At 41.3% G+C, this 22580-nt stretch overlaps 3 protein-coding genes across 4 annotated transcripts; 2 read left to right on the top strand and 1 right to left on the bottom strand.

Annotated features, from left to right (window-relative positions):
* Positions 1–243: 243 nt before the first annotated feature.
* Positions 244–5230, top strand: TM2D3 (TM2 domain containing 3). 2 transcript variants are annotated; one of them, XM_032195294.1, is made up of 6 exons: positions 244–328; positions 784–879; positions 1671–1828; positions 2412–2586; positions 3154–3229; positions 4387–5230. In XM_032195294.1, the coding sequence occupies exons 1-6, from the start codon at positions 244–246 to the stop codon at positions 4550–4552; spliced, it is 756 nt and encodes a 251-aa protein (XP_032051185.1). In that variant the 3' UTR covers positions 4553–5230. The 2 variants fall into 2 exon arrangements, with proteins under 2 accessions (XP_032051185.1, XP_032051184.1); XM_032195293.1 differs by having other exon boundaries at positions 781–879.
* Positions 5231–5477: 247 nt separating this feature from the next.
* Positions 5478–12690, top strand: ADAL (adenosine deaminase like). Its single transcript, XM_032194950.1, has 10 exons — positions 5478–5543; positions 6499–6629; positions 7068–7128; positions 7892–7979; positions 8550–8631; positions 9512–9638; positions 10352–10432; positions 11358–11496; positions 11849–11949; positions 12471–12690. Exons 1-10 carry the CDS (start codon positions 5478–5480, stop codon positions 12660–12662), a joined length of 1068 nt encoding a protein of 355 aa, XP_032050841.1. The 3' UTR covers positions 12663–12690.
* A 1835-nt stretch (positions 12691–14525) lies between these two features.
* LARP6 (La ribonucleoprotein 6, translational regulator) lies at positions 14526–20289 on the bottom strand. The gene is made up of 3 exons (XM_032195138.1): positions 20195–20289; positions 16989–17181; positions 14526–16598 (listed from the first exon to the last, which is right to left on the bottom strand). Exons 1-3 carry the CDS (start codon positions 20233–20235, stop codon positions 15525–15527), a joined length of 1308 nt encoding a protein of 435 aa, XP_032051029.1. The 5' UTR covers positions 20236–20289; the 3' UTR covers positions 14526–15524.
* Positions 20290–22580: the final 2291 nt, after the last annotated feature.

Genomic DNA, 22580 nt, shown 5'->3' with positions numbered 1-22580 from the left:
TGCGGCTGCCTGCGGTGCTGCCCCCTCCCTGTGCCATTTGCTCCAGTGTCGTACCACGGTCGGGCACGACCCCCCAGCGCCCCGCTGCCCCTCCGAGCTCATCCCCCTCACAGCGGCGGTGCCGGGGGGGCTCTCGGGCGGCCTCGCTGCCCCCTCAGCCGCCGCCGCTCCCGCCTCGGCCTCGCCCCGTCCCCGCCCCGCGGCGGGCAGGGCCGGGCCGTGAGGGGAGGCGGCGCAGACAAGATGGCGGCGCTGGCGGTGCGCGCCCTGCGGCGGCTCGGCGGCCTGGCGCTCCTGGTGGCGCAGCTCTACGGCCTCGCCGGCCGCGGTGAGCCTGGACTCGGCACCGCCTTGCCCCCGGGGCGAGCCGGGGAGGGTGCGGTGGCCTCCCAGGGGGAAGCGGGGGGGAAGCGGGGGGCAGCGGGGCAGGGCGGCGGTACCTGCCGTGAGGGGTGAGGGGGAGAAGGCTTCGTTCCCCGGTACTGCGCCAGGGCAGGCTCGGTGCGCCTTAGGGCAGCGTGAGGCAGGCGCTGGGCGGTGTGTGCGGTGCCGGGGGATGGGGCTGGGCTGGGCTGAAAGAACGCGGCTCGGCCAAGGGGGAGAATCGGCTCCAGTGCTCGTCTGAACGTGAATGTCCTGTGAGCTGTAAAATAGGAAACCGTATTCTTACGTGTTGTCATTGTCCTTATGTTTTGCATTGTGTTACGGAACCTGTGTGCTGAAATCAAACTGTTTCTGACGGATGTCATTCTAAAAATATCATTTATTTATTTTTTTTAGCAGGATCTTTGATGACCACAAAGCATTCACAGCCTCAATCTACATTTGCAAAGAGTCTTACTTCAACAAGTACAAATACTCCCAATTTTAAGACGACAGGTACAATGTTATGATATTGCTTTTTATTTTTATTTATTTATTTATTTATTTCCTTCTGTGGGCCTTCTTCCTCTGAGTCTGGAGTCCAGTACTGAAGTCCTTGGATTCTGCCTGAGAAACCTGTGCACGGTTTCACATGAATTAAAGACATTGTAGTGTTAACACATCAAGAATTACTTTTAAATGTCATTAACAACTAATTCGGATGATATAATTAGATTGACCATTTTCTACCTATAATATTTTATATGAACAGTTACACTGTCACTGTGGTTCGTGCGTTCTGCATTCACTTTGGATGGTAGAAGTTCTTGAAAGACTTGCACATTCTGCAAGAAGTTGTTACTGTTCCTCATCCAATGTAACTACAGTTTTTGTAAACCATTGAAGAGCACATCTAGGTAACAGTGTTTCAGCCAGATAACAAATTAAGAGGTGATTGTATGAACACATAAAAAGAGCAAGCTGTTAGTTTAGTCCTGAACCAAAGGGACCTGTTTCTATGCCAAAACTGATTATTTCTGCTGAGGATTACAGGCTGAAAGGCACTCTGTGTTAACCCATGTTAAGCACCATTCTGGTATTGTATCGTACGGTGTTGCTGCGCTGTGCTGCATAGAGCTTCTCAAGATCCTTGCAGGTTGCTCTGCTGTGTTCCGTGGATAACTTGGATTCTGTTCACTGTATCGTAAGGAAAACCTTGTGCACAGTGTCAGTGCGTATATGCGTGTGTGTATGTAGACTATATTTTTATTTTTTTTTTAATTTTATTAATGTATTTTACCTTTCAGAAAGTACAGAAATTCCATCTTATGTGAGTAATTGTCCTAGTAATGGACTTTGCAGTAGATTGCCACCAGACTGTATGACGTGTAACACAAACTATTCTTGTGTGTATGGGAAGCCAGCCACTTTTGATTGCAAAGTCAAGCCACATGTTCATTGTGTTGTAAGTAACCTATTACCTTTAAACACAATTTTCAGTAATTTAATTCAAGTGTGGCAAGTTGTCATACATGTAAATACCTCTTAAAAATTATTATTTTTTAAAGGGGTTGCTGGATTCTTACATAGGCAGGTTCATAGTTTTGAAATACATTTAATCTGATTCAACTACAGGCTGCTGGTGGAGAGGCAGATCTCCCCTTCTCTGGGTTGTGTTTCTTGCATTGGATGTTTTTGCCATGCAGCCACATGACAGTAAAATGAGCTTACTGACCAATAAAAACTGAACCGTTTTGAGAATGCGGAGGCTAAATCAAAGGTACAAACTGATCTTGAGGATGAGACAGAGCAAGTGAGAACAAGCTATTTGTCTGCAGCTTTGGTTAGATTAGAGGAAGCAATAATACTAAAACTGTGCTGAATACCTCTTTGTCAGCTTTCTCATGTTGATTTTCTGTGGAACATGGAGGTAGTAAAGAGCGAGTAACTGCCATTTTGCCCAAAATGTCTGTCTATGAAATGCCATTTGATATTGAATGCTGACCTTTTTGTATTATTAATGAAGTGATAATATTGTCCTTCTGTAGGATCAGAATAACCATGAGCAGGAGAACTTTACAATTAACATGACGTGCCAGTTTTGCTGGCAGCTTGCAACAACAGATTATGTATGTACCAATTCTACAAACTGCATGACGGTTTCTTGTCCACGACAGCGATACAATGCCACTTGTACGGTGCTGGATCACATTCATTGTTTAGGTAAGGCAGGCTAAAGAAGATTTTGTAAAGTTTGTTTTCTAAAATGTTTTAACATTTTTATAGCAGGTCAACACAGTGGTTGTTTATAGCAGTTACAGTAGCTTGGTCTATTTTTTCTATGGTTACATTTTAATTCTTCCTTTTAAAAGTGACACCTAATTGTAAACGTTTTTTATGACTGATTGTATACCTTCATGTGAGAGAAAATAGGTCTATTTTATTTTTGTCCACTTCTATGAATCAAACTAATTTGGACAACATTAATAGAAGCCATTTCAAGTGTCTCAGCAGGACAATTAAAAATGTCATGCTGATTTCCCCCAGGTAGTTAAATGTTTCCTGTTTATTTGTTCAATTATCTTGCATGTTCTCTGGTGTGAGAGAAAGATTGATGAACAGAGGACTGTGGAGTATAGGCATTTTTAACAGTGCTTGTTTCAATTAGTGTCAACCCTTTTAGGCTCCTGTTAGAAAAATACAGTAAGCTTTTGCTTCGCATGTCATGTTCTTGCTCATTATGTGATCTCTGTATGTTGCATTAAGGTTTGAATGTTTTCTAATGTTTAGGTAATCGAGTCTTTCCAAAGATGCTCTATTGCAACTGGACTGGAGGTTATAAGTGGTCTACTGCCTTGGCACTAAGGTACAAAAGAACTTTTAGAGAACTTAAAAGTTTAAATGTGTATTGTTATAAACATACTGTATATAAAATCTTCAGTCTGCTTTTCTGCTCAGTGGGTGTTTTTAATGGTGTACTGAGTACCCCATACATAATATAGTCTGGTTTAGGGTTTGGAGGCATATGATACCAGTAGATTTCATTTACAAGAGATGCTGTCTTAAGTAAGTAGAGCTTGAAAGAAAACATTTTTTTTACCCTGTTTCTGGATCAAATGTACTTTCTCCAGTGCAAGTGCAAATGCTTCTTAGGCTTCACAAATGATTCTTTTTCTCTGAGTAGTGTGTTCTTTTATTCTGTATGGTGTCAAATGAAGTATAAATGCTCAGAAAATTCTGTACACTTCAGATGTTTCCACCCCTTTGTAATATTACATTTGTTAATGTAATTACACTTAAGACTTCTTTACAAAGTGTTACAGTTAGAAATGCTTTAAAAGGGAAGATTGTTGCATTTTTAAATTATTAGGGAAGAGACCAGTGTAGCAGTTTTGAAATAAGCTGTTTAGGTGATTTTTGCATTAGAGCACTACAATAATGATTTGAAAGTAAATGAAGTTCTTTGGTCATACTACCTTTTTCATTAAGTTTTAGTACTTCAGAAATGATAAATTAGGTAGTAAGAGCGTGTATTTCCCAAGACAAAGATATTGTCTGATTAAGAATGTGATCTAACACACTTTCCTTTATAGCAACAGCTGTTAACTCTACCACCAGCTGGAGAAATTAAAAGCTGCATGAATACTGCATGGGGCCAAGTGCACCGTTTGGTTCTGTGTTTCTATAGCTTGTTTGTTTGTTTTTTAAGTTTCTGCCAGGTTAGAAAAGTAGAGAGACAGATTTTTGTTTGAGAATTTTGGTTTTTATTGCTTGTCATGAATGACAAACTTAAGTCTCTGGATAATAGTAATTGGCTAAGAATGCTTTTTTATCCAAAAGCTTATTCAGTGACTCATCTCTTTTTCTACAAAAAAAATAAGTTTCTTGCACGATGTAAAATGAAACTATAATCAGTTTGCAGGCTGATCAGAAAGGTGCAACAGAAAAAAGTACAGAGAAAAAAGTGTATCACAAAAATTGAGTTCAGCTAAAAATCATTAAACCCTGTTTTCGTTCCTATAGCATCACCCTTGGTGGATTTGGAGCCGATCGTTTCTATTTGGGCCAGTGGCGGGAAGGTCTGGGAAAACTCTTCAGCTTTGGTGGACTCGGAATATGGACGCTCATTGATGTGCTACTCATTGGTGTGGGCTATGTGGGACCTGCAGATGGTTCTCTTTACATTTAAATGTAGATGCAGCGTGTTTCAGAGAGGAGTAATTGCTGGGAAAAGGCTCCAAGGAGAAGAACGTAGGAATTTGTGCCGTTGAGTTAGAACAAAGAACAGCTGTTCTTTTTATGTGCATATATTTTAACGTACAGTATCTGTACTTAGTTTGCCTTTACTAAGGTAAAATAAAAGAGTGGATCACTAAGCTGACATTCATTTCCTTTCTTTTATGGACATGTTATTTTTCTATGAAAAAAGTTGAACAGCTAGCTGGATTCTGCACTATTGAGCTTGGATGGTCTGTCAAGCATCAAACCAGATGTAAGCTACCTTGGATATCGAGTTGTTTACTTCATGTTGTATCTCTGAGTTTGACTTCCTTAAACATGTCAGTAATATATATATATTTTTTTGTATTTGTGGAAGGATAATTTATTTGCCTAAGGTTCTCTAGCAGTCTGTAGAGCACCATGTTTTGTGATCTTCATCTCTGTTTTGGGGCATAGCAAGACATTGGCTTAGTGACTTGTTGACTGAAGACTGTGGGGCTATAGGATTAGATTGCACTAAGATCTAAATATGAACTAATTAAGATACCTTTTAGGATTATGTCAAGATGACTGTATTTAGGTTGGGCTTGAGCGAAAGGTACTGTTATCCTTGTGCTAGCAAACCTGCAAGTTAATTACAAAAACAATTAAGGGGGGGGGGGGGGGATATAACCATGTACTGCAGTTCGGGCCCCTAGCGCCGCGCTGGGGGCCCGGTACCAGGGGAAGGGCCGGGGCTGTGGGGTGCTCCCGGCCCTTCGCCGCCTCTTGTCGCTTGTGTGGGGAATAAAGTGCGGCCGCCGCGGCTCCTCGCCTCCGCCTCGTTCTTGGGGACTCGCCTCCTGCCGGGGGCGGGCGGCCGCCCTGACACCGCCCCCGGGCACCGCGCTGCCATGGCGGCCGCCGGGGAGCGGGAGCGGGAGCGGGAGCTGCGCTTCTACCGCGAGCTGCCCAAAGTGGTGAGCGCCGGGCCCCGGGGGGCGGCGGGTGGGGTCCCTCACCGGGCAGCCCTTCCCTGCTGCCCCGGGCCCCGAGAGCCTTTCCTTCCCTCACGCCCTCCGAGTTTCGCCGGTTCCTTCTGGGGCGATAAGGCCTCAGCGCCGGGGGCGCCCCGCTATCGGCCGCAGCCGCGCCTCCCCGTCAGGGCGCTGCTGGGGCTGCGCCGGGGCTGAACCGCTCGGTGCCTGCCTTCAGCCAGCTGAAATGTCATATCTTGAAAAAGCCAGAATTGAAACTTGAAAGAGTTAGGTTTTCGACATGCTTGCCATTCCAAACCTTGGGGAAACGTTTCACCAAGTTCTTACCCCCCTGAGAAGGGCAGGATGCCGGGTGGGTGTGTGTAATGGGGCAGACGGGTTTGGAACAAGTTGGGAGGGCACTGGGGAACTGTGCCGTACATCAGGTGCCCAGAGACCATGAGGAGGAGCAGAGAACAAGTGAGGGATGCAGTTGAGGGTCTGGGGTTTGGATCCGTCAGTCAGGCTGACAAGAGAAAGTCAGGCAGAAATCAGTCTTGGGCAGTGGAGGGCAATTAGTCCAGGTGCCATTAATGGGTTGAGACCGCATCTTGCTGGATTTCTGGCATGAGTTAAGGCTTCAAAATATTGAGAAAAAAAAAATAATAGTTGAGCAGATTAGCTCCAGTTAGCTGGAGAGCTCTTTCCTAAGCTAGCTGTGCACCTGGTGAGATCAGTGCTAACAACAGCCCTCCGAGTGACAATATGACAGTCCTAGTTGTATTTGTGCACGTGAAAGTGAGAGGAAGCAGTTGTTAGCCAAACGTGGAGATAATTGTTATTTTCCAACTTGGAGTGAAACAGTAATGTAAGATACAAGAATGCTAACGCAAACAAGGTGTAGAAGCCATCCTTTTCACTTAAAAGAAACAAATCCATAATGTATTTCCCCGCCTAGGAACTTCATGCGCATTTGAATGGCTGTATCAGTTCTGCCACAATGAAGAAACTCATGGCCCAGAAACCATACCTTCAGATCCAGAATGGAATGACTATGATCGACAAAGGGAAGAAAAGAACCTTAGATGAGTGAGTAGATATGTGTGTGTAAGAGATGAACGTTTACCAAGTGTCTTTTAATTCAGTTGAAAACAGAACTGTATGGCCTTGTATACTGACTGCAGAAAATATGTATTGGAGTCGTATTATGGTAAGATCTGTTCAATTTTTTTCTGGTTGTATCTATCTAAGAGGTGACTTTAGATCACTTTTTACAAACACATTTGTGAACAAAATGTAAATCTCATGTCAGTACTTTCTCTTGCTAAAGTACTGTTACCTTCTACAATCAAAAATTGCTCTTAAGATTGTCTTGATCGTCCTTTGAAGGAAAATTCAACATGTAATTTAAGCTACAAGTTGGTTAACTGAACACTGAGTATGTTTTCAAGATATAGGTGTATTTTTTTTTTTTCTATGAATACTCACTTTTCTATTCAATGTTTATTTTTTAACTTTTTATTTTAGATGTTTTCAGATGTTTCAGATCATCTATCAGATTACCACTAGGGCTGAAGATATTTTACTGGTAAGCTAATTAAAACTTAGCTTCAAACAAGCAATATGCGAAGTCAAAATTGTTTGGTTTAACAACAATGGATTCCAAGTAACAGTGTCAACGTTGTTGCCTTCAATTGGAAGTCAAATTTACTAGTGTAAGACACATTAGTTTTGAAATGCAGGATTGTGTATAACCTTTCAGTTTGATATTTTTTAAAAGCAGTGAGCTTCCAGTATGGTGGTCATTATTACCACTCAGATGGTTAGACGGCTAGTGTCGTAAAAATGTGATGTCTGCTCATCATTAACAAAGCTTTGATTTACCATACTTTCCTTCATCTTCTTTGGCTTGTTATATACCAAGACTACGTAACTAGGACGTTTACCATGGATTGCAATATTGACAGAAAGAGTGGTTGTGGGATCACAACAGAGAAAAAAGTGGTGTAGTGTCTTCTTTTTTCCTCCTGTAAAAGGAGTTCTAGGCAGCCTGTTAAACTTTGAGAAAAATGCAGTAGCTGTGAGAGGGGTTAGGAGTGTGCCAGCTGAGGAGTGTTCTTGTTCAGACATGAAAATTCTTATTTGTTATAACTCTCTCTAGTGTCTGTGAGGGAACCGAAGCTACCTATCGTGTAGTATTTTCAGGGACAGAGAGTGCTGGAAACACATGGGGCCTGAACTTTTGTAAGTGTTTCACACCAAAAGATAAGTAGGTCCTTCTGTTGTTAAAGAGAATATAAACAATTATAAAGGTTACTTTCACCATGTTGAATACACTGTTTCTTACTCAGATAACTAAAGATGTTATTAAAGAATTTGCTAATGATGGTGTCAAGTATCTGGAATTAAGGAGCACTCCTAGAGAAGAAAACTCCACAGGTATAGTCTGTTCTAGCTTTTAATTTTTAAATCTGAAGTACTATAAGACTTAGTTAAGATTCTGCTATTAACAAGGCAAGTCAAATTCAGTTGGTTCAAGAAAAAATATTTTAAATATGAAAGCAAAGATTTAGTGAAGTAAAAACATGTTACTTCGCTATTAGATTTTCAGGGACGAAAACTTGTTGGTTATAATTCCATTATCCAAGAATTTGGGTTATTCACTTCACTGTGACATCTGAGTGTGCTAATATGTTTAATAGCTAATATATTTTATTCTATTTCTCCACCTTTTATTTTCTTTTGTATACAGTTTAACAGAAATGCACAAGAGAAGTCCTATTGCTACATTCTGATTCATAATAAGTTATTTTCCTAGATCCTTAGGAGGAGGCTTAATCCAAATATATGTTCCAAGTTAAACTGTGTTTAGAAATTGAATTAGGACTATGTAAATTAGAAAACTATGGAGTAAAATAAAAGATGCAAACTGAAACTAGAGAGTTGGATCTGCAGCATAATAAAATTAATTCAAAAATGTTGATTCCAAATGTGTACATGTGTTTGTAGGTATGACCAAAAGGATGTATGTTGAAACTATACTTGAGGGTATAAAGCAGTGTAAAGAAGAAGGCTTGGATATAGATGTAAGGTAAATAAAGTACACGGAGTGCCTCTGTTTCAAGGTTTTGTTTAGTCTGATACTCGGTCATGGTTTGCAGAGAGGTTTACAAATCAGTATAGAAAAGAAAATAGTGTCTAAACTAGATAAATTTTATTGATTTCTGTATATATAATTTTTATTAGCATACAGTTTGACTAATAAAAGCTTTTTTACAGAAAGTCACCTGTAAAATGGAATGGAAACAGATAATTGATATGGAAACCTGTGTGTTTTCTTTTTTAAAAAAAAAAAAAACAAAAAACTTTCTTTTTACTTATAGAGAATAAAAGTAAATGCAACTTTTCAGTTCTAACACTGTCCATTCTCTGCAATGTTTTCAGGAGCCGTGCTTTTGAAGGAAATTGCATTAAATAGTCTTTTTCAGGGCCTACATTCATTGCAAGATTTTTGTTGGATTAGCTGCACAAGCAACCTGCAGTAAAGGAGAGGTAGTTAAAATGAACAGAAAGGTTTTAGAAGATGTCGGTGGTTGCTTATGGGCAAGGAATCTGCATGGCTCTCTTATTTTTTCTGTAGCAAGCAAATAGATTTATTTGTGTAAGCTGAAGATTTTTCATTTTTCCTGTGTGCCTTTCTGAGAGGTTGCTCACCTCATGCTGCAGGCTGTAAAAGAGCGATGTGTTGTTCCCTGCCCTCCCTCTCACCATGGCTGCTGCATTTCACAGGGTCATGTCTTGACCTGATCGATATCCCTCTGCACTTTGGTGCCTTCATGAATAGTTTCTGTATAAATATTCTCTGTAATCAACCATGAAGGAAGTGAAGTGCCATTCTTATTGGTCTGAGATGTGTTGGTCTCTTTACACTCTAACTTGTATTTTACCGGACATGTACGCTTATCTCCTAGATTATTAATAGCAATAAACAGAAGAGGTGGCCCAGCAGTTGCTAAGCAGACTGTTAAGCTTGCTGAAGAATTCCTTCTTTCCACTGATGGAGTTGTAGTAGGACTTGATCTCAGTGGTGATCCAACTGTAAGTTTTTGTTTTGTTTTGATCTGTCCTTAAAGATAAATATTTAATATTGTGTAACAGCAAGCAGTTCCAAAAATACTTCGTTCTTTTAAGTTTTTGTCATATGTTTGTTACTAGTTTGATTGACTCGCTCATAGTTCTGATACCAGGTTAATCCCTGTTGCTGTATGGGAGAAAGAATCCCTAAACAAAGGATTTGTAGATTTTAACACTGAAAAAAGAGCCAGTGAAAAGCAGCATTTATCTGGCAAGTGTCTGTTAGTAAATTGTAGCTGCAGATTGACTGTGTTGAGGCAAATGAAATACTATTTCAAGTTGACATTAGTATAAACTTTGTTTAGATGCAACATATGCTCTTTGGGTATTAAACAAGCAAAAAAAAATAAATAAATTTGAGGATAGCTGTCAAATTGAAATGAAATAGCTATAGGTGGCAGTTACGGAACCAGTGTCAAAATGAAGACAGTTGACTTAGCACTCACTGGTGGGCATCATCTGAATTACTGATGTTTGGCCAATTGGACTAAATTGTGCCCATATAGCAGAACGTTATCTGATGTGGTGCAATCAAAAATGGAATAACAACAAAACAAAAATAATTCCATGTAGCTGTATTTGAATTATTTTTTTCACGTTACTAGGCTTTAAAATCATATAACTAGAGGAGTTCTGTAGAACAAGATGTAGAATGATGATGTGCTTTTGTCTTCAAGGCAGGACGTGGTCAAGATTTTTTGGAACCCCTCTTAGAAGCAAAAAAAGCAGGTCTAAAGCTAGCATTACATCTTTCAGAGGTAAAAGTTTTATCTATTTTAATTCTCTGTTATTCCTATTAAAAAAAAAAAAAAAAGTGATGAAGCTAACATGAACTTGTGTGGGTTTTGAACTTTTCATGAAAAACTGGTGCCCCCTAGTTTGGGGCATTTTTGACAAAAGAAAACAAATCTTCAACAATCATTTGTGAATGAGAACTGTTTCTTACTGTGTTATACCTAGTGGAGTGGAGGCAGGTGTGAATTTGAAAATTAGAAATACTCCAGGAGATTCCATGTTCTTTTCCTAGTATTTTATTAGAAGGCATGTACAGTAAAAGTCATGCAGTTTTATGAGTAAAATTTTTACTTTCCTGTTTGTTCTGTTTATATCAGTAGAAGGAGTTGAACTTCTCCATACAATGTGGTGAACCGGTGGCTAAAATTTACTCTGAGGCTGATAAACACTGAAAGCATTTTAATTTCTTCAGAAAATTAGACATGATATATGTTGTCACACATCTCTTTATATCTATATATGCAGTTTGAGGCCTCCAAATGTAGGTACTTCAGATTTTCAAATAGTGATTTTCTGCTATATACCCTTTTAAAATTATAGAACCATAGAATATGCTGAGTTGGAAGGGACCCACAAGGATCATCGAGCCCAACTCCGGGCACCACACAGGTCAACCCAGAAATTCAGACCATGTGACTAAGTGCACAGTCCAAACGCTTCTTAAACTCCAACAGGCTTGGTGATGGCTTCTTTGTTTTATAATTCAACCTTGGGAGTCACTTTCATGCACTTTTTCTTTCTTTAGAGGGTAGCAATGCATATGTTTACTCTGATTAACACTTTCCTTTAAATCAGATATGCTTTGAAAATAGAACTTGGACTCGGTTGTAGTTATTTAATATGCTATTTTATGCTGCATTGACAGAATGTAAAATATATCCTCACTAGATTCCAAATCAAGAAGAGGAGACTAAAGTTCTCCTGGGCCTGCCTCCTGACAGAATTGGACATGGAACATTTCTCAACTCTGCAACAATTGGTGCAGAAGAATTAGTGCCGCTTGTTAGACAGAATCATATACCGATTGGTAAGAAAAAAACATTAAGAAATTACTTGGTAATCTCTGGACTTCAAAATATCATGCTTACTGCTGATCTAAGTAATTCCGATTTGTCTTTGATCAGCTTTGACTTAGGAAACAATTAACGTGGCAGTGCATGTGAGAGAATTACCTGTGCAAGTATACTGGTGACACTTGCATTTTTGATGTATATGTGGTGGCAAATGATGTCTCAAATGAAAAGGAAACAACAACAATAACAACATATAACAACATAGTTAATTTTAATTTTCATTTAGGGATAGAAGCAAGTCTATTAGTGTGTCAAAAACCTATAATTTCTTCTGACATATATCCTTGTTTCTTTTTTTTGCCTTAGAACTTTGCATGACGTCAAACATCAAAACTCAGACAGTACCTTCCTGTGAGAAACACCATTTTGCATACTGGTACAACATGGGCCACCCTGCAGTGCTCTGTGTAATTTTTTTTTTAATTTATTTTAACCATGCATTTATACCAAGAGCAAAACTGGTGTGAAACTGGAGAAGTATATCTCCTTTTCTGGCTCAGAGCTTACTAAAAATTTGAGTTGCGGCAGCAAATAATCTGCTTACAGCAAGTCATAATGTTCTGTTTGAGAAATGCTTCTAGTACAAATGGAAGTTCTTAATATTGATCCATATAGGGAAAATTTAATAATAAGATCAGCAATATACTCAGTGACCATCTGAACTGTTTATATACTGATAGACTTCACTTAAACATATTGGTCCAACACTTGCTTTTAAGCTTGTGCTTATGTGGGTATTAATTATGTTGAATGATTTTGAGTGAAAATAGGGCAAATAACATATGAAATAATAACCAATGATTGAAAGAACTGGAGGGCAGTGTCAAAATACCAAGGCGAAGCAGGTTTGTAATGTGTGGGCAAAACCCTTCTTGATGTAGAAAAACTAATTTGATCTTTTTGTTTGTTTGTTTCAATTCAACTCTAGACCGATGATAAAGGCGTATTTGCAACAGATCTATCGCAAGAATACGAGCTGGTTGCAAAAACATTTAATCTGACTCGATCGCAGATGTGGGATCTTTCCTATGAATCAATCAACTACATCTTTGCTTCAAGTGAAGTCAAATCAAAACTAAGGGAGCAGTGGTGTAAATTGAAGCCAACTCTGTTTGGTTAATCAAGCTGTTGTTCTAATTTAGCTTAGTTAATAACCTTTTCCTTTTTTTTTTTTTCTTTTTTTTTTAAAAAAAAAAAGAGAAATCCCTGGCTTTGGCTTTTTTCAGACTTCAGGCTTAGAAATCCGTTCCATAAATCATGCCTTTGCAAAAAGAACACAGACATGGATCCTTTGTTAGTGAGGACAGAAGTAAGTGTCCTTTCATAGTTGGGAAGAGCCCTCAATTAGTGATGAAAGTCCCAAATGTCTCATCAGGTGTTTTATATCCATTTGACATGACATTCAAAGCAGAATAACAACAAAAGTTAATTGGAATATGTCGTTGTACCAGAAACATTTAAGACTCAGAATAAAGTAAAGGCATGGTTGTTAGGGTTTAAAGGCTATCTGTTGGTAACGTTATGCCAGGCAGTTTGGATATGTGGTGTGTGGATTTGTTTTTTGTATTGTTTTTAAGCAGAAGTTTTAAGCAATTGATTGTGTGTGAAAACAAACAACCTCAGGGAGAATTAAACATTTGTCTCAAGGGAATTTAACATTGCATTTGCTTTTACTGCAGTATATGTATGACTGAAACCTGCTGTGGCTTGTCTGCTATATGAGGTTTTGCCCACCGGTGCAGTCAGTATGGATAGTAGTTAGACAAAGCCTCAGAAAATTGTGACATCCTTGGGGCAAATGGTCTAATTCTTGAAATACTTTTTAGAATTTCTATTTGTTTCTTGTAAAGGGTAATAAAAATACTTTGAACCTGCATGTTTTCAAAACTAATTCAAATGTGCCTGCGTGTCTGTGTGACAGAAGTGTGTGTAACCTGCTGCAGGACTTTGTGAGCTCCCAGGCAGTCTTGCTCTTCCCTGTGGCACCGTTTTTGTTCTGACAGCAGAGGGTGCTCGTTAGTTCAGGTAGTGGAAGGTTTTGCTGTGTGTCTGTATGCATCTGTATATCTATTTTATACCGAGATATCGAAGTAGATATTAACAACAGCATGCAATGGTATATAATGCTATATATTCCTGGTTAGTGTAGGAAGTATGCCAAGAAAAGGTACAGTGTTCTGGATATACAGTGAAACAAGGCTGTTGTATGTAATACGGAGTTAGGGAATCACTCTTCTGAAGGCTACATGTACTTACCTGTTGCTGAGATACTTGCAGATGTGGTGCTGATTTAACAAAAAAGACCAAGGCCAAAAAAAAACCTCTTGCATATAACGGTATTTATACTGTCTCTGCCAGTAATGGAGGTCAGGAGACAACTCAGAGGATTCTGTTCTGTGAAGTGAAAGGAAAAGAACAGAAATGTGTTTGGGTGGCTACAGAATTACATGCAGAATTGATGGATTTCTGTACATAGGTTTCTGTGCGTTACTACAATTACTGACACTGCAGAACATGCTTAGAGCAGAAATCCAAGTTGGAAAGGATATTGAGGTTTGGGATAACGAATTGCCATTGGATTAGACCTTTGTCATGCACAGTGCACAAGTTATACATCAGAAACTAAAACCTTACTTCCTTAATATCGCTGGGCTATTTTTCAGAAGTGTAACTTTCTGAGCTAAAAATGCAGAAGTATCTCTTTGGCTTCATATAGAATAATAGTAATTTTAATTTAAGCATTTCTTGCTGAGCCTATTTGTTAATTCCAGAGTTAAGTGAGATAATCAGTGTTAGTGAGATACTGCTGTTTTAGTGTTACAGTATTGCATAACAATGACTGACATAGACTGAAGTATCACCACTTAAGTAATAGGACAGAAAACACTACTTGGTGAATGCAGTGTAAATTCTGAGTAACTACTTTTAGAATTTCATATGGTATAGATAAGCTTACTTTTGAAGTAAAAGAAATAGATTTAGACTGAGTTAATATTTAGTTTATTTCCATCTGATTACATGAGATAACACAGAACAGTCTTCAATGCTCAGAGTCTTTACTCACATCACAGGAAAATAAACATTTTGGTCCTATTGAACAACTCTCTGGAGATATATGCAAGCAGAGAGCAACTGCTCACTGTAGCAGGTTTCTCTGTTTCTTTTCAGACAAACCCAGAAAGTCTTCAAAACGTATGTTCCTTATGATTTGACTGGTAACATATGGCAGCTTATCATAATACAACAGCTAAACAGTAAGCATTTACATCCTGCTCCTCAGGTTTGCAAATAATGTAATTATATTAATGATTTTAGATGCCTGTTTCAGTATTTAGCCATTTCACACTAATAGAAATAATGTGGATAAGGGTACTGTATTACGTAAGTGCATAAGATGATTAAGGGATTGGAGCATCTCATACTGGAAGGGGAGAGAGCTGGGGCTGTTTAGATTGGAGAAGGCTCAGGGTGGATCTCATCAGTGTATTTAAGTATCTGATGGGAAGGAATAAAGAAGATATAGCCAGGCTCTTTTCAGTGCAGCCTAGTAAAAGGAAAAAGGGTAAAAACTGAAACGTGGGAAATTCTACCTGAACATAAGGAAATGTTTTTTTTTTTTTTTTTTTTTTGTTTTGTTTTTTATTGTGTGGGTGTTTGAACACTGGAACAGGTTGCCCAGAGAGGCTGGGGCGTCTCTATCCTTAAAGGTACTCAAAACCCAACTGGACATGGTGCTAACTGACCTGCTGTAGCTGACCATGCCTCAGCACAAGAGGTGCACTGGACAGTCTCCAGAGATGCCTTCCAACATCAACTATTCCTTGAAGTGAAAATACAAATGTACAAATGATAAAGTCTCCGTATAAATATAAAATATTTAAAAATTAAATACTGACTTAACTCAGTCACTCAAGTGACAGTCTTTCACCAGGCTTGAACAAAAGCTGTTGGCTGACTTGTGGAATTATTTTGAAATAATGATTTATTCATTCTTCATGGCTTTCCTTCTTTCACATCCACTATGGAATCCTTTAGTGCCATCAGGACCTTTAGGCAGCCGCAGCACCCCTACAGGTAGACCATCTGCATTTTGTATTTTCCGAGCTAGCATGGGGCTAGTGCCTGGACTCTTCTCTTGCGTTGCAGTTTGAGCTTTTCTTCTCTGTACCCAGGGGCTACCAGAGGGAGTGATACTGCTATCTGAAGAATAATCTGTACATTTCCTTGGAATTTCAGGGCTAGTACTTGGATTAAGTTTGCCGTCTTCAGCCAGCGGTGACTTTTTGGTTACTTTTCTTAGTGAAGATGGACTATTCCAAGGACTTGATCTGGGTGACACATTAGGACTCAAATGGTTGTTTGGGTGAATGGCAGGACTCAACTTATTTGTAGTACTTGTTGCAGTACTTTTACGTCCTGACAGTGGTGATGCAGGATTACTCTCTGGGTCAGAAGAGCTATTTGCTGAAGATTCATCACCAACAAACTGAAGCTCCTCAACTCTCTTGTTAAGAGATTTAACCTTCTTAAAATTCTTGCTGGTGTCCTCATCGTGGTTCTTGTCTTTAGGAACCTTTTTCTTTGGAGGTTTCATGCCTATTAGGACAACTTTCATGCCAGTCTCTTTCTTTTCAGCACACATGAAGTCATGAGCACGTACAGCAGCATCTACTTCTTCAAATTCTATAATTGCACATACCTGTGTTCCCACTTGGGTGTACTGATTGCTGAACCTCCTGATATCAGGTGGCAGATCCCTACCAGGCTTGAGAATCCGAACCGATGAAATTACACCAAAAGTTACAAAGGCTTTGAGGAGATGCTCCATTACCTTCTCTTGCATACATCCATTTTCTTGTTGTTTGTTAAGACCCTGCAGTTCAGAAATCATGTGGATATCATACACGAGCAACATTCTGGTAGGAAGGTTTTCACCGGGAAACACCGGAACTGGAGTATTTCTTCTAACCTTTCTGTTATCATCATTGAGCTCAAGAGTTTCTGAGTACTTCAGTGCATAGGCTGTGGTTCTCCAGTCACGGGTAAGGTGTTTCACCTTGAAGATGAACATAGATAGGTTAAGCAGTACAACTGATGGAACCCACATAAAGAAAGCCAAGGCGGGTGCAGGCTCCACTCCACAAATTTTGTGAGGTTGGTTGATAGATACCTTTTACTACTCTGTTTTTAGTATCACCATACTTTTGCAAAGGTCAAATCTGCCTTCCCTTCTCAGAGACAAGAAAGTAACTGCCAGCATTACTTAGTTACTCGTGCATAGCTTAAAGTAACTATCACATCAAAACCACATCAGCCCCTCAGAGAGCAGATGAGGACTATGGAACTGCCTCTATAAAGTAAGTTATTTTCATACCTTTATTTTTTTTTCCCTTTACGATTTGTCAGGCTTACACAAAGGACTTAAAGTTTAAATGAGTTAACTTACCTTCTTAAAAGAAGTGAGGAGTTTAACACTGACATAGCCCATCTTGTTTCTCCTCACATGCTTGAGAAGGAAGGCATCTTTCTCAAGGTTCTCATCTGAGAAGTAATATTCAATCTGTGCTATTAACTTCTGGATCAGGTCATTGTCTGGTGGTTTCCAGTTCTGGTCACAGTCATCATCATTTTCCCCACCACTGGAAAACAGCCAAATAATTGGATTACCAGAGCTTCATCTCATATTAGTAGAGTAAAAAAAAAAAATAATTAAAAAATTAAAAAAAAAATCTGAAAATGAAAAAAACATAGCCATAATGTTGATTCCAGCTTCTTTCGTATGTAGGCACTAAATAGGTATAGCCCTATCCAGCCGAGGCAGGAGGCCAGCTCCTGATGATACTTTCCAGTCAGCATAAGGAATCCTGAGCTCCTTCCAAAAGCTGAGCTCAGTGTAGAACAATGAGATGTGTACTAATGCCTTGAAAACGCTGCCAACTCCCATCCTACCCCAAAACAGACATGCAGGTGCACGAGAGCTTAGCGCTACACAAAGGTCCCCCAGTGACAGTGGTTCATTTGTCAATATGAACACGTTAACATTTCTGTGCTTCATGAGTAAGTATCACATAACAGAGAATTAATATTCCAAATTGATGCAATGGTATTTTCTCAAACATCTGCACTGCATGAATGCATTTGGTACCAGGAGCCAGTACGCAGAGAGTAGGGCAGAGCAACAGGACCATTGCACTTCTTACAGACAACTTCCATGTTGACAGGGTAACTTCACTGGTAGTTTATGCATGGACTGAAGCTCTTTGCAGGTCCCAGAGTAAGGACTTTTGGTGCAGTAGCAGCTCACGTACCATACCTCAGAAGAGCTGTACGTGCACACACACGTGCAGGTTGCTAAGATATCATTTACCTTTCCTGTCTCCCCCTCCCATCCCATTACCTAGGTATGTGCAAAGTGGAGCACTGCTGAGATGCCTAGCCTGAAAAAGATCTTGCAACCAGGGAATTGAGCCAAACTTTTTGCCACATCCAGTTACAGCAGTGTGTTTGTTGCTGGAATACAAATGACCATTTAAACTCTGTCATCCAGCACTGAGGCAAGCAGTTCACCCACAGCCACAGATGTTGCTATAAGAACTATGATGCACAAATCTATCTTAAAGCAGGGCCATTTTTGTTTGTTTGTTTTGTTCTTTGTTTTTTTTAGCTGTTGGCAGCCAAGTTTTGCTTTGGGACCATCACAGAAGTTTCTGTTCAGAAAAATGTACTATTCTCCCTAGATCCGATAAATGATGTAATTGGTGTTTGTATGGTCTCCTGTGTACCTCAGCAACAAAAAGGAGAAGTCACGCATTTTTTTTATAAGCACTTTTTGCAGAGCTTCTGAAATCATTAAACAAGAGGGAGCAGGCATTGTAGTAGGGTCCTCCAAGGGTAACCCTGTGCGTGGGTGAAGGCTACTGAATCGCCTTGCCTTCTAGAAATAGCCTTGTTAAAATCTCTTTGGGCACTTAGTGGGGTATGGTTCCAAGGAATGACAAGAGTGAGACAGCAAAACCAAAAAAAAACATGAATTTCAGTTCTTTGAAAATGCTGGAAGATGAGGATAACAGATACATTTATTAAGATAGTAAAAAAATGTTTAATGGCATGCTGTGGGTGCTGATTTTAGACAGAAGAAAAACAAGGTTAAGTATTTATTTTTCATTGCAGATATTCTCTACCTCACTACCTCTCATTGTCCATTCACTACTGGTTCAGAGCTAGCATGTGCACAAGAAATTTAGAATGTCAACATTTTAACATAGCCATGCTCTGCTAAAAGCTTGCCTTAAATTCAGGATGGAGCTTACAAATTTTACAGGTTTTATTAGCAGGTATTGGCAGGTATGTGGAAGGTTCAGATGGAAAGAAAATGGAGCATCATGCTTTGGGAAAAAAATGAACTGCATCAGTTCCATTCTTACAGTGTTAACACTGAATCAGGATGAAACATCTCATTTCACCTCTCTAAAATGTTAAATATTGGTCAGTCAGAACTATACACCGTTTCTGTATTTAGCAAGTAGTTCAGCTTTCACAAAATTTCACAGCAGCCCTCATTAAGTGCTGTACTGGGAGTTTCACCTCCTGCAATTGCAGAAATGTGTAATTCGCTCCATATTAACTCACAGTAATAAACAAGTGGTAGTACCTCCAAGGCATCAATTCCAAAATTAATACAAAGACAGTTTATGAATCAGTATCAGGCAATACTGAGAAAAAGGTGCCTAATAGTTAGTCACAGCTTTCATTTACTTATTTATTTAGGGCTTTGTGGAAGATAAACTTGTCAAAACTTAGGATAGAACTGAAAACAACCGTGTAATGCTGAGACTCATCTGGCTGTTACTCATACAAGAAAATCAAGATATCTGCATGGACTCAGAACTTTAATATATATTTTATATAAAAACTCACAAACAATATATTAAGTCAGATGGAGCGTAACATTTGGTCAAGCTTTTGCTGTGTCTTGAAAAGAATACGGTATTGTATTAACAAGCGCTATGTGGTAATATACCAAGCAGCGTTATGCTGATGTTCCAACAGTGCAATCACTCAAGGCAGTGGAACTCTTTTAACAGAATCCAGTGCATACAATATCAGGTGCCTACTCATGGGACAGATGGCAGCATCAATCATTAAATCTCAATGTCTATTGAAGAACATTTTATTTTTGACAGACGTCACCATAAAAAACATCCACCTTTGAAGGTCAGATTCTTCCGGAGTCTGGCTGTATGCAAAAGAAATTTAAGTTGGGCAAGAATAATTTGACTTTATGCACAGGAGAGCAACTAGTTTCTTATAAACACTCAGAAGATTTTTCTGAAGTGCCTGGCAGCTAAGGGGGTGAGGACCGAATGTTAAAAATACTGGGAGACTTCACCAAGAACTGTAGTGTCTTGACTGTGAGGAATTTGCTTTCATTTTTCAAGTTATAAAGCCTAGAATCTGAGAAAAAAATATATATATCTAACATCTCTTAGCTTAGCCTGACTGCAATGGCTCACTCTCAAAGGCTTTGGAGCAGCCCTGACAATTTTTGTAAATGCATGGGTAAATCACGTCCCAGCAGATACCACGTTCCCAAACTTAATCCTTAGCTAAGGTTACGTGCAAATGGCAGAATCGTGTGTGAACTTCACTCACCTACTCTTGTGGTAGAGCCTTTGCAGTTCTGTCCATTGCATTATCTCTGGCCTTTCCTGGATCAGGAAGAGGCCATTTACAAAAAGGGCACCTCCACAAGAGCTGGGTATAGATTAGCATTGTCTGCAAACATTTTTGAAGATAGTGCCTACTGTAGAGGATTAAATAAGTGGCATGTAAGAGTTACCTCTTATGTTTTACAAAGCTTGAAGAAATACCCATACCTTTCTTAGTGTATGTCAGGGCTAAATGCTCTTACACGTACAGAACAAGCTTATGCTAAAATTTAATAGTGATGTTTTAATGTTAATACTGTTATTACAGTGGCCTTACAGTTATATCCAGTTTTAATGCTATATGAACTCTTTCGAACAGCCTGTCCACAGTGCTGTGTGCTAGTTTTAGCAAGAATCACACCACTTCGTAAGTGCAAAGCAAGCGTGCACACCAAAACCACTTTTTGCTCCCCTGCTAGGTACGTAGGACGTAGCTGACAACCTGGGCAACTGAGTAAAATCCCCCATCCCCAGCTACACCTCTGTGAATTAAAATAATGCATGGCAGTTCATGCTGAGTAAACACAAGGATGTGAAGTTAGGGAACTGATTAGGAACAGCTGCTTTTAGCACAGAGCACTGCGTTTCCCGTTACAGTACCTGAATCTGTGCGTGACTGCCCTACACCTGCAGCTCTAGCACAGAGCAGGAGGGGACCTACAAGCAGCCCTACAAACAGCGTTATTTACCTCCCTGCGACGTCCTGGCACAGAAGCCCTGCATGCCTGGGCATCCATACCGGCTCCCCGCGCCCGCCGCCGTTGCATCAGCCGCGGCAAGCGGCGGGGAGAGGCCCCCCGGCCCCCCCAGCTCCCCCCGGCCCTTCCCGGCCCCGCCGGGCTCACCTGGCCCCGCAGCGCCCCGCGTCCTCCTCGCTGCAGCCCCCGCCGCCCGCTGCCGCCTCGGGGCCGCCGCCCGGCCGCGGCTGGGCCATGGCCGCTGAGCGCCGCGGAGCCGCCGCTGCCACGGCTGCTGCCGCCCCCCCGCCCCGCTCCGCTCCGCTCCCCGCCCCCGGCTGCCGGCCGGCCCCTGCCCGCCCCGGAGCGGGGAGCGGGGCCCGGGGCTCTCGGTTGTGTGAGGGAGCGCGGGGCGAAGCAGGGACTGCGCCCCCCGGGGCGCTGCTCTGGTGCACAGCCCCCTGTTCTGACACACGGCCTTGACTTTGAAGTTGAGGCTGTTCCGCTGGATGTCAGCGTTTCCGCTGCTGGGGTAACGTGGACTAAACTCTAAATCGTTCCAGATGTCCGTGTAAACACTCATTCCCCCACCAGGGAAGATGTTTCTTCCTGCTAAATGGAGGTAGGGTCTGTACGACACCTCCCCGCTTGCTGTTTGGCTGTGGCATGCATCTCAGTTGTGCCCCACCGTATGGCTCCAACATTTTCTTCTGAAAAATTCGGACTGGCAGAAGGTCAGCTTGCACGCAGGGGCCAGCTCTCATCGTGACAAACAGGCCCCGTGAGTCAGAGCCGCTGGCATCAAGCATAACGAAACGACCGCCCTGCCGCTGTGGCTTTGGCTTATTTTTAACATGCCTTAAGGGATGAAATATTTTGTTTATGAAATACGCTTACCCGCCTCGCGAGCCAAACCTCTGCTCTCTGCATTTTGTTCTGAGGCTTGGGTAGGGCATCGTCATGCTACGGATCGCAGTGGGAGCCGAAAAGAAACACAAACACCTTCTAGGAGAGAGCGGGTGCAGGGGTCGTGGCTCTGGGTTTGCGTTTGAGGCCAGGCAGCTGCCTGCCTCCCTGAGCGCAATGGGGAACCAGGCCGTGCCCTGGCTAACCAGAAGGGCCCCGTTCATCTGACGGTTCCTCCTGCCGGGGTTGGGGACATCCTGATCTGTTCAACTCAGACGTGTTTTCCTGCCTGCCCACGGTCGGTGCACAGAGCGGCCTCACTGATGCTTCGCTTGTTTTCCAAGCAGCCCTATCCCTGTCCCCTGGCACAAATAAACGTGGTAGAGATACCGAGCTAACTGGGGTGGGTGAAGACTGACGCCATTCCAGACGCTGTGTTGACGTGACCATCTCTGAAACTACCTGACCAATTATTTATTTATTTTTAGCACAGCAGCGACCTATAACGCTCAGGTACCCACAGAGGTGAGTCAGTGCTGGGGACGGGGAGAACCCACAGCCGGGAGTACCGGCGGTGAGCGAGACCCCACGTCCCGACACCCAGCTAGGGTCACAGCCCTGTGAGCTCTCACAGCTGTCTCACGGCACACGCCGTGTTGGCAGAGGGCTCCTAACCCAACATCCCCGCATTTTGTTGTTCCCAAAAAGGGCCGCGCCTTAGGGAGCCGCCCGCCTCCCCTCCCCTCC

This window comes from Aythya fuligula, chromosome 11, assembly GCF_009819795.1.
Source record: "Aythya fuligula isolate bAytFul2 chromosome 11, bAytFul2.pri, whole genome shotgun sequence".
In the NCBI taxonomy this organism is placed as follows: domain Eukaryota; kingdom Metazoa; phylum Chordata; class Aves; order Anseriformes; family Anatidae; genus Aythya; species Aythya fuligula.
The sequence above is the reverse complement of the archived record's forward strand: the minus strand, read 5'-3'. Positions and strand labels throughout refer to the sequence as shown.

Excerpts from the sequence above, each read along its gene's own strand:
- LARP6 (XM_032195138.1), bottom strand. The coding sequence starts at position 20,235 with ATGCAATGGACAGAACTGCAAAGGCTCTACCACAAGAGTAG. Across the intron at positions 17,182-20,194 it reads AGGCTCTACCACAAGAGTAG|TGGTGGGGAAAATGATGATG; the intron begins GTGAGTGAAGTT and ends GCTGTTTTCCAG. Across the intron at positions 16,599-16,988 it reads TCCTCACTTCTTTTAAGAAG|GTGAAACACCTTACCCGTGA; the intron begins GTAAGTTAACTC and ends TTCATCTTCAAG.
- TM2D3 (XM_032195293.1), top strand. The coding sequence starts at position 244 with ATGGCGGCGCTGGCGGTGCGCGCCCTGCGGCGGCTCGGCGGCCTGGCG. Across the intron at positions 329-780 it reads CTACGGCCTCGCCGGCCGCG|CAGGATCTTTGATGACCACA; the intron begins GTGAGCCTGGAC and ends TATTTTTTTTAG. Across the intron at positions 880-1,670 it reads TCCCAATTTTAAGACGACAG|AAAGTACAGAAATTCCATCT; the intron begins GTACAATGTTAT and ends TTTACCTTTCAG.
- ADAL (XM_032194950.1), top strand. The coding sequence starts at position 5,478 with ATGGCGGCCGCCGGGGAGCGGGAGCGGGAGCGGGAGCTGCGCTTCTAC. Across the intron at positions 5,544-6,498 it reads ACCGCGAGCTGCCCAAAGTG|GAACTTCATGCGCATTTGAA; the intron begins GTGAGCGCCGGG and ends TTCCCCGCCTAG. Across the intron at positions 9,639-10,351 it reads ATCTCAGTGGTGATCCAACT|GCAGGACGTGGTCAAGATTT; the intron begins GTAAGTTTTTGT and ends TTTGTCTTCAAG.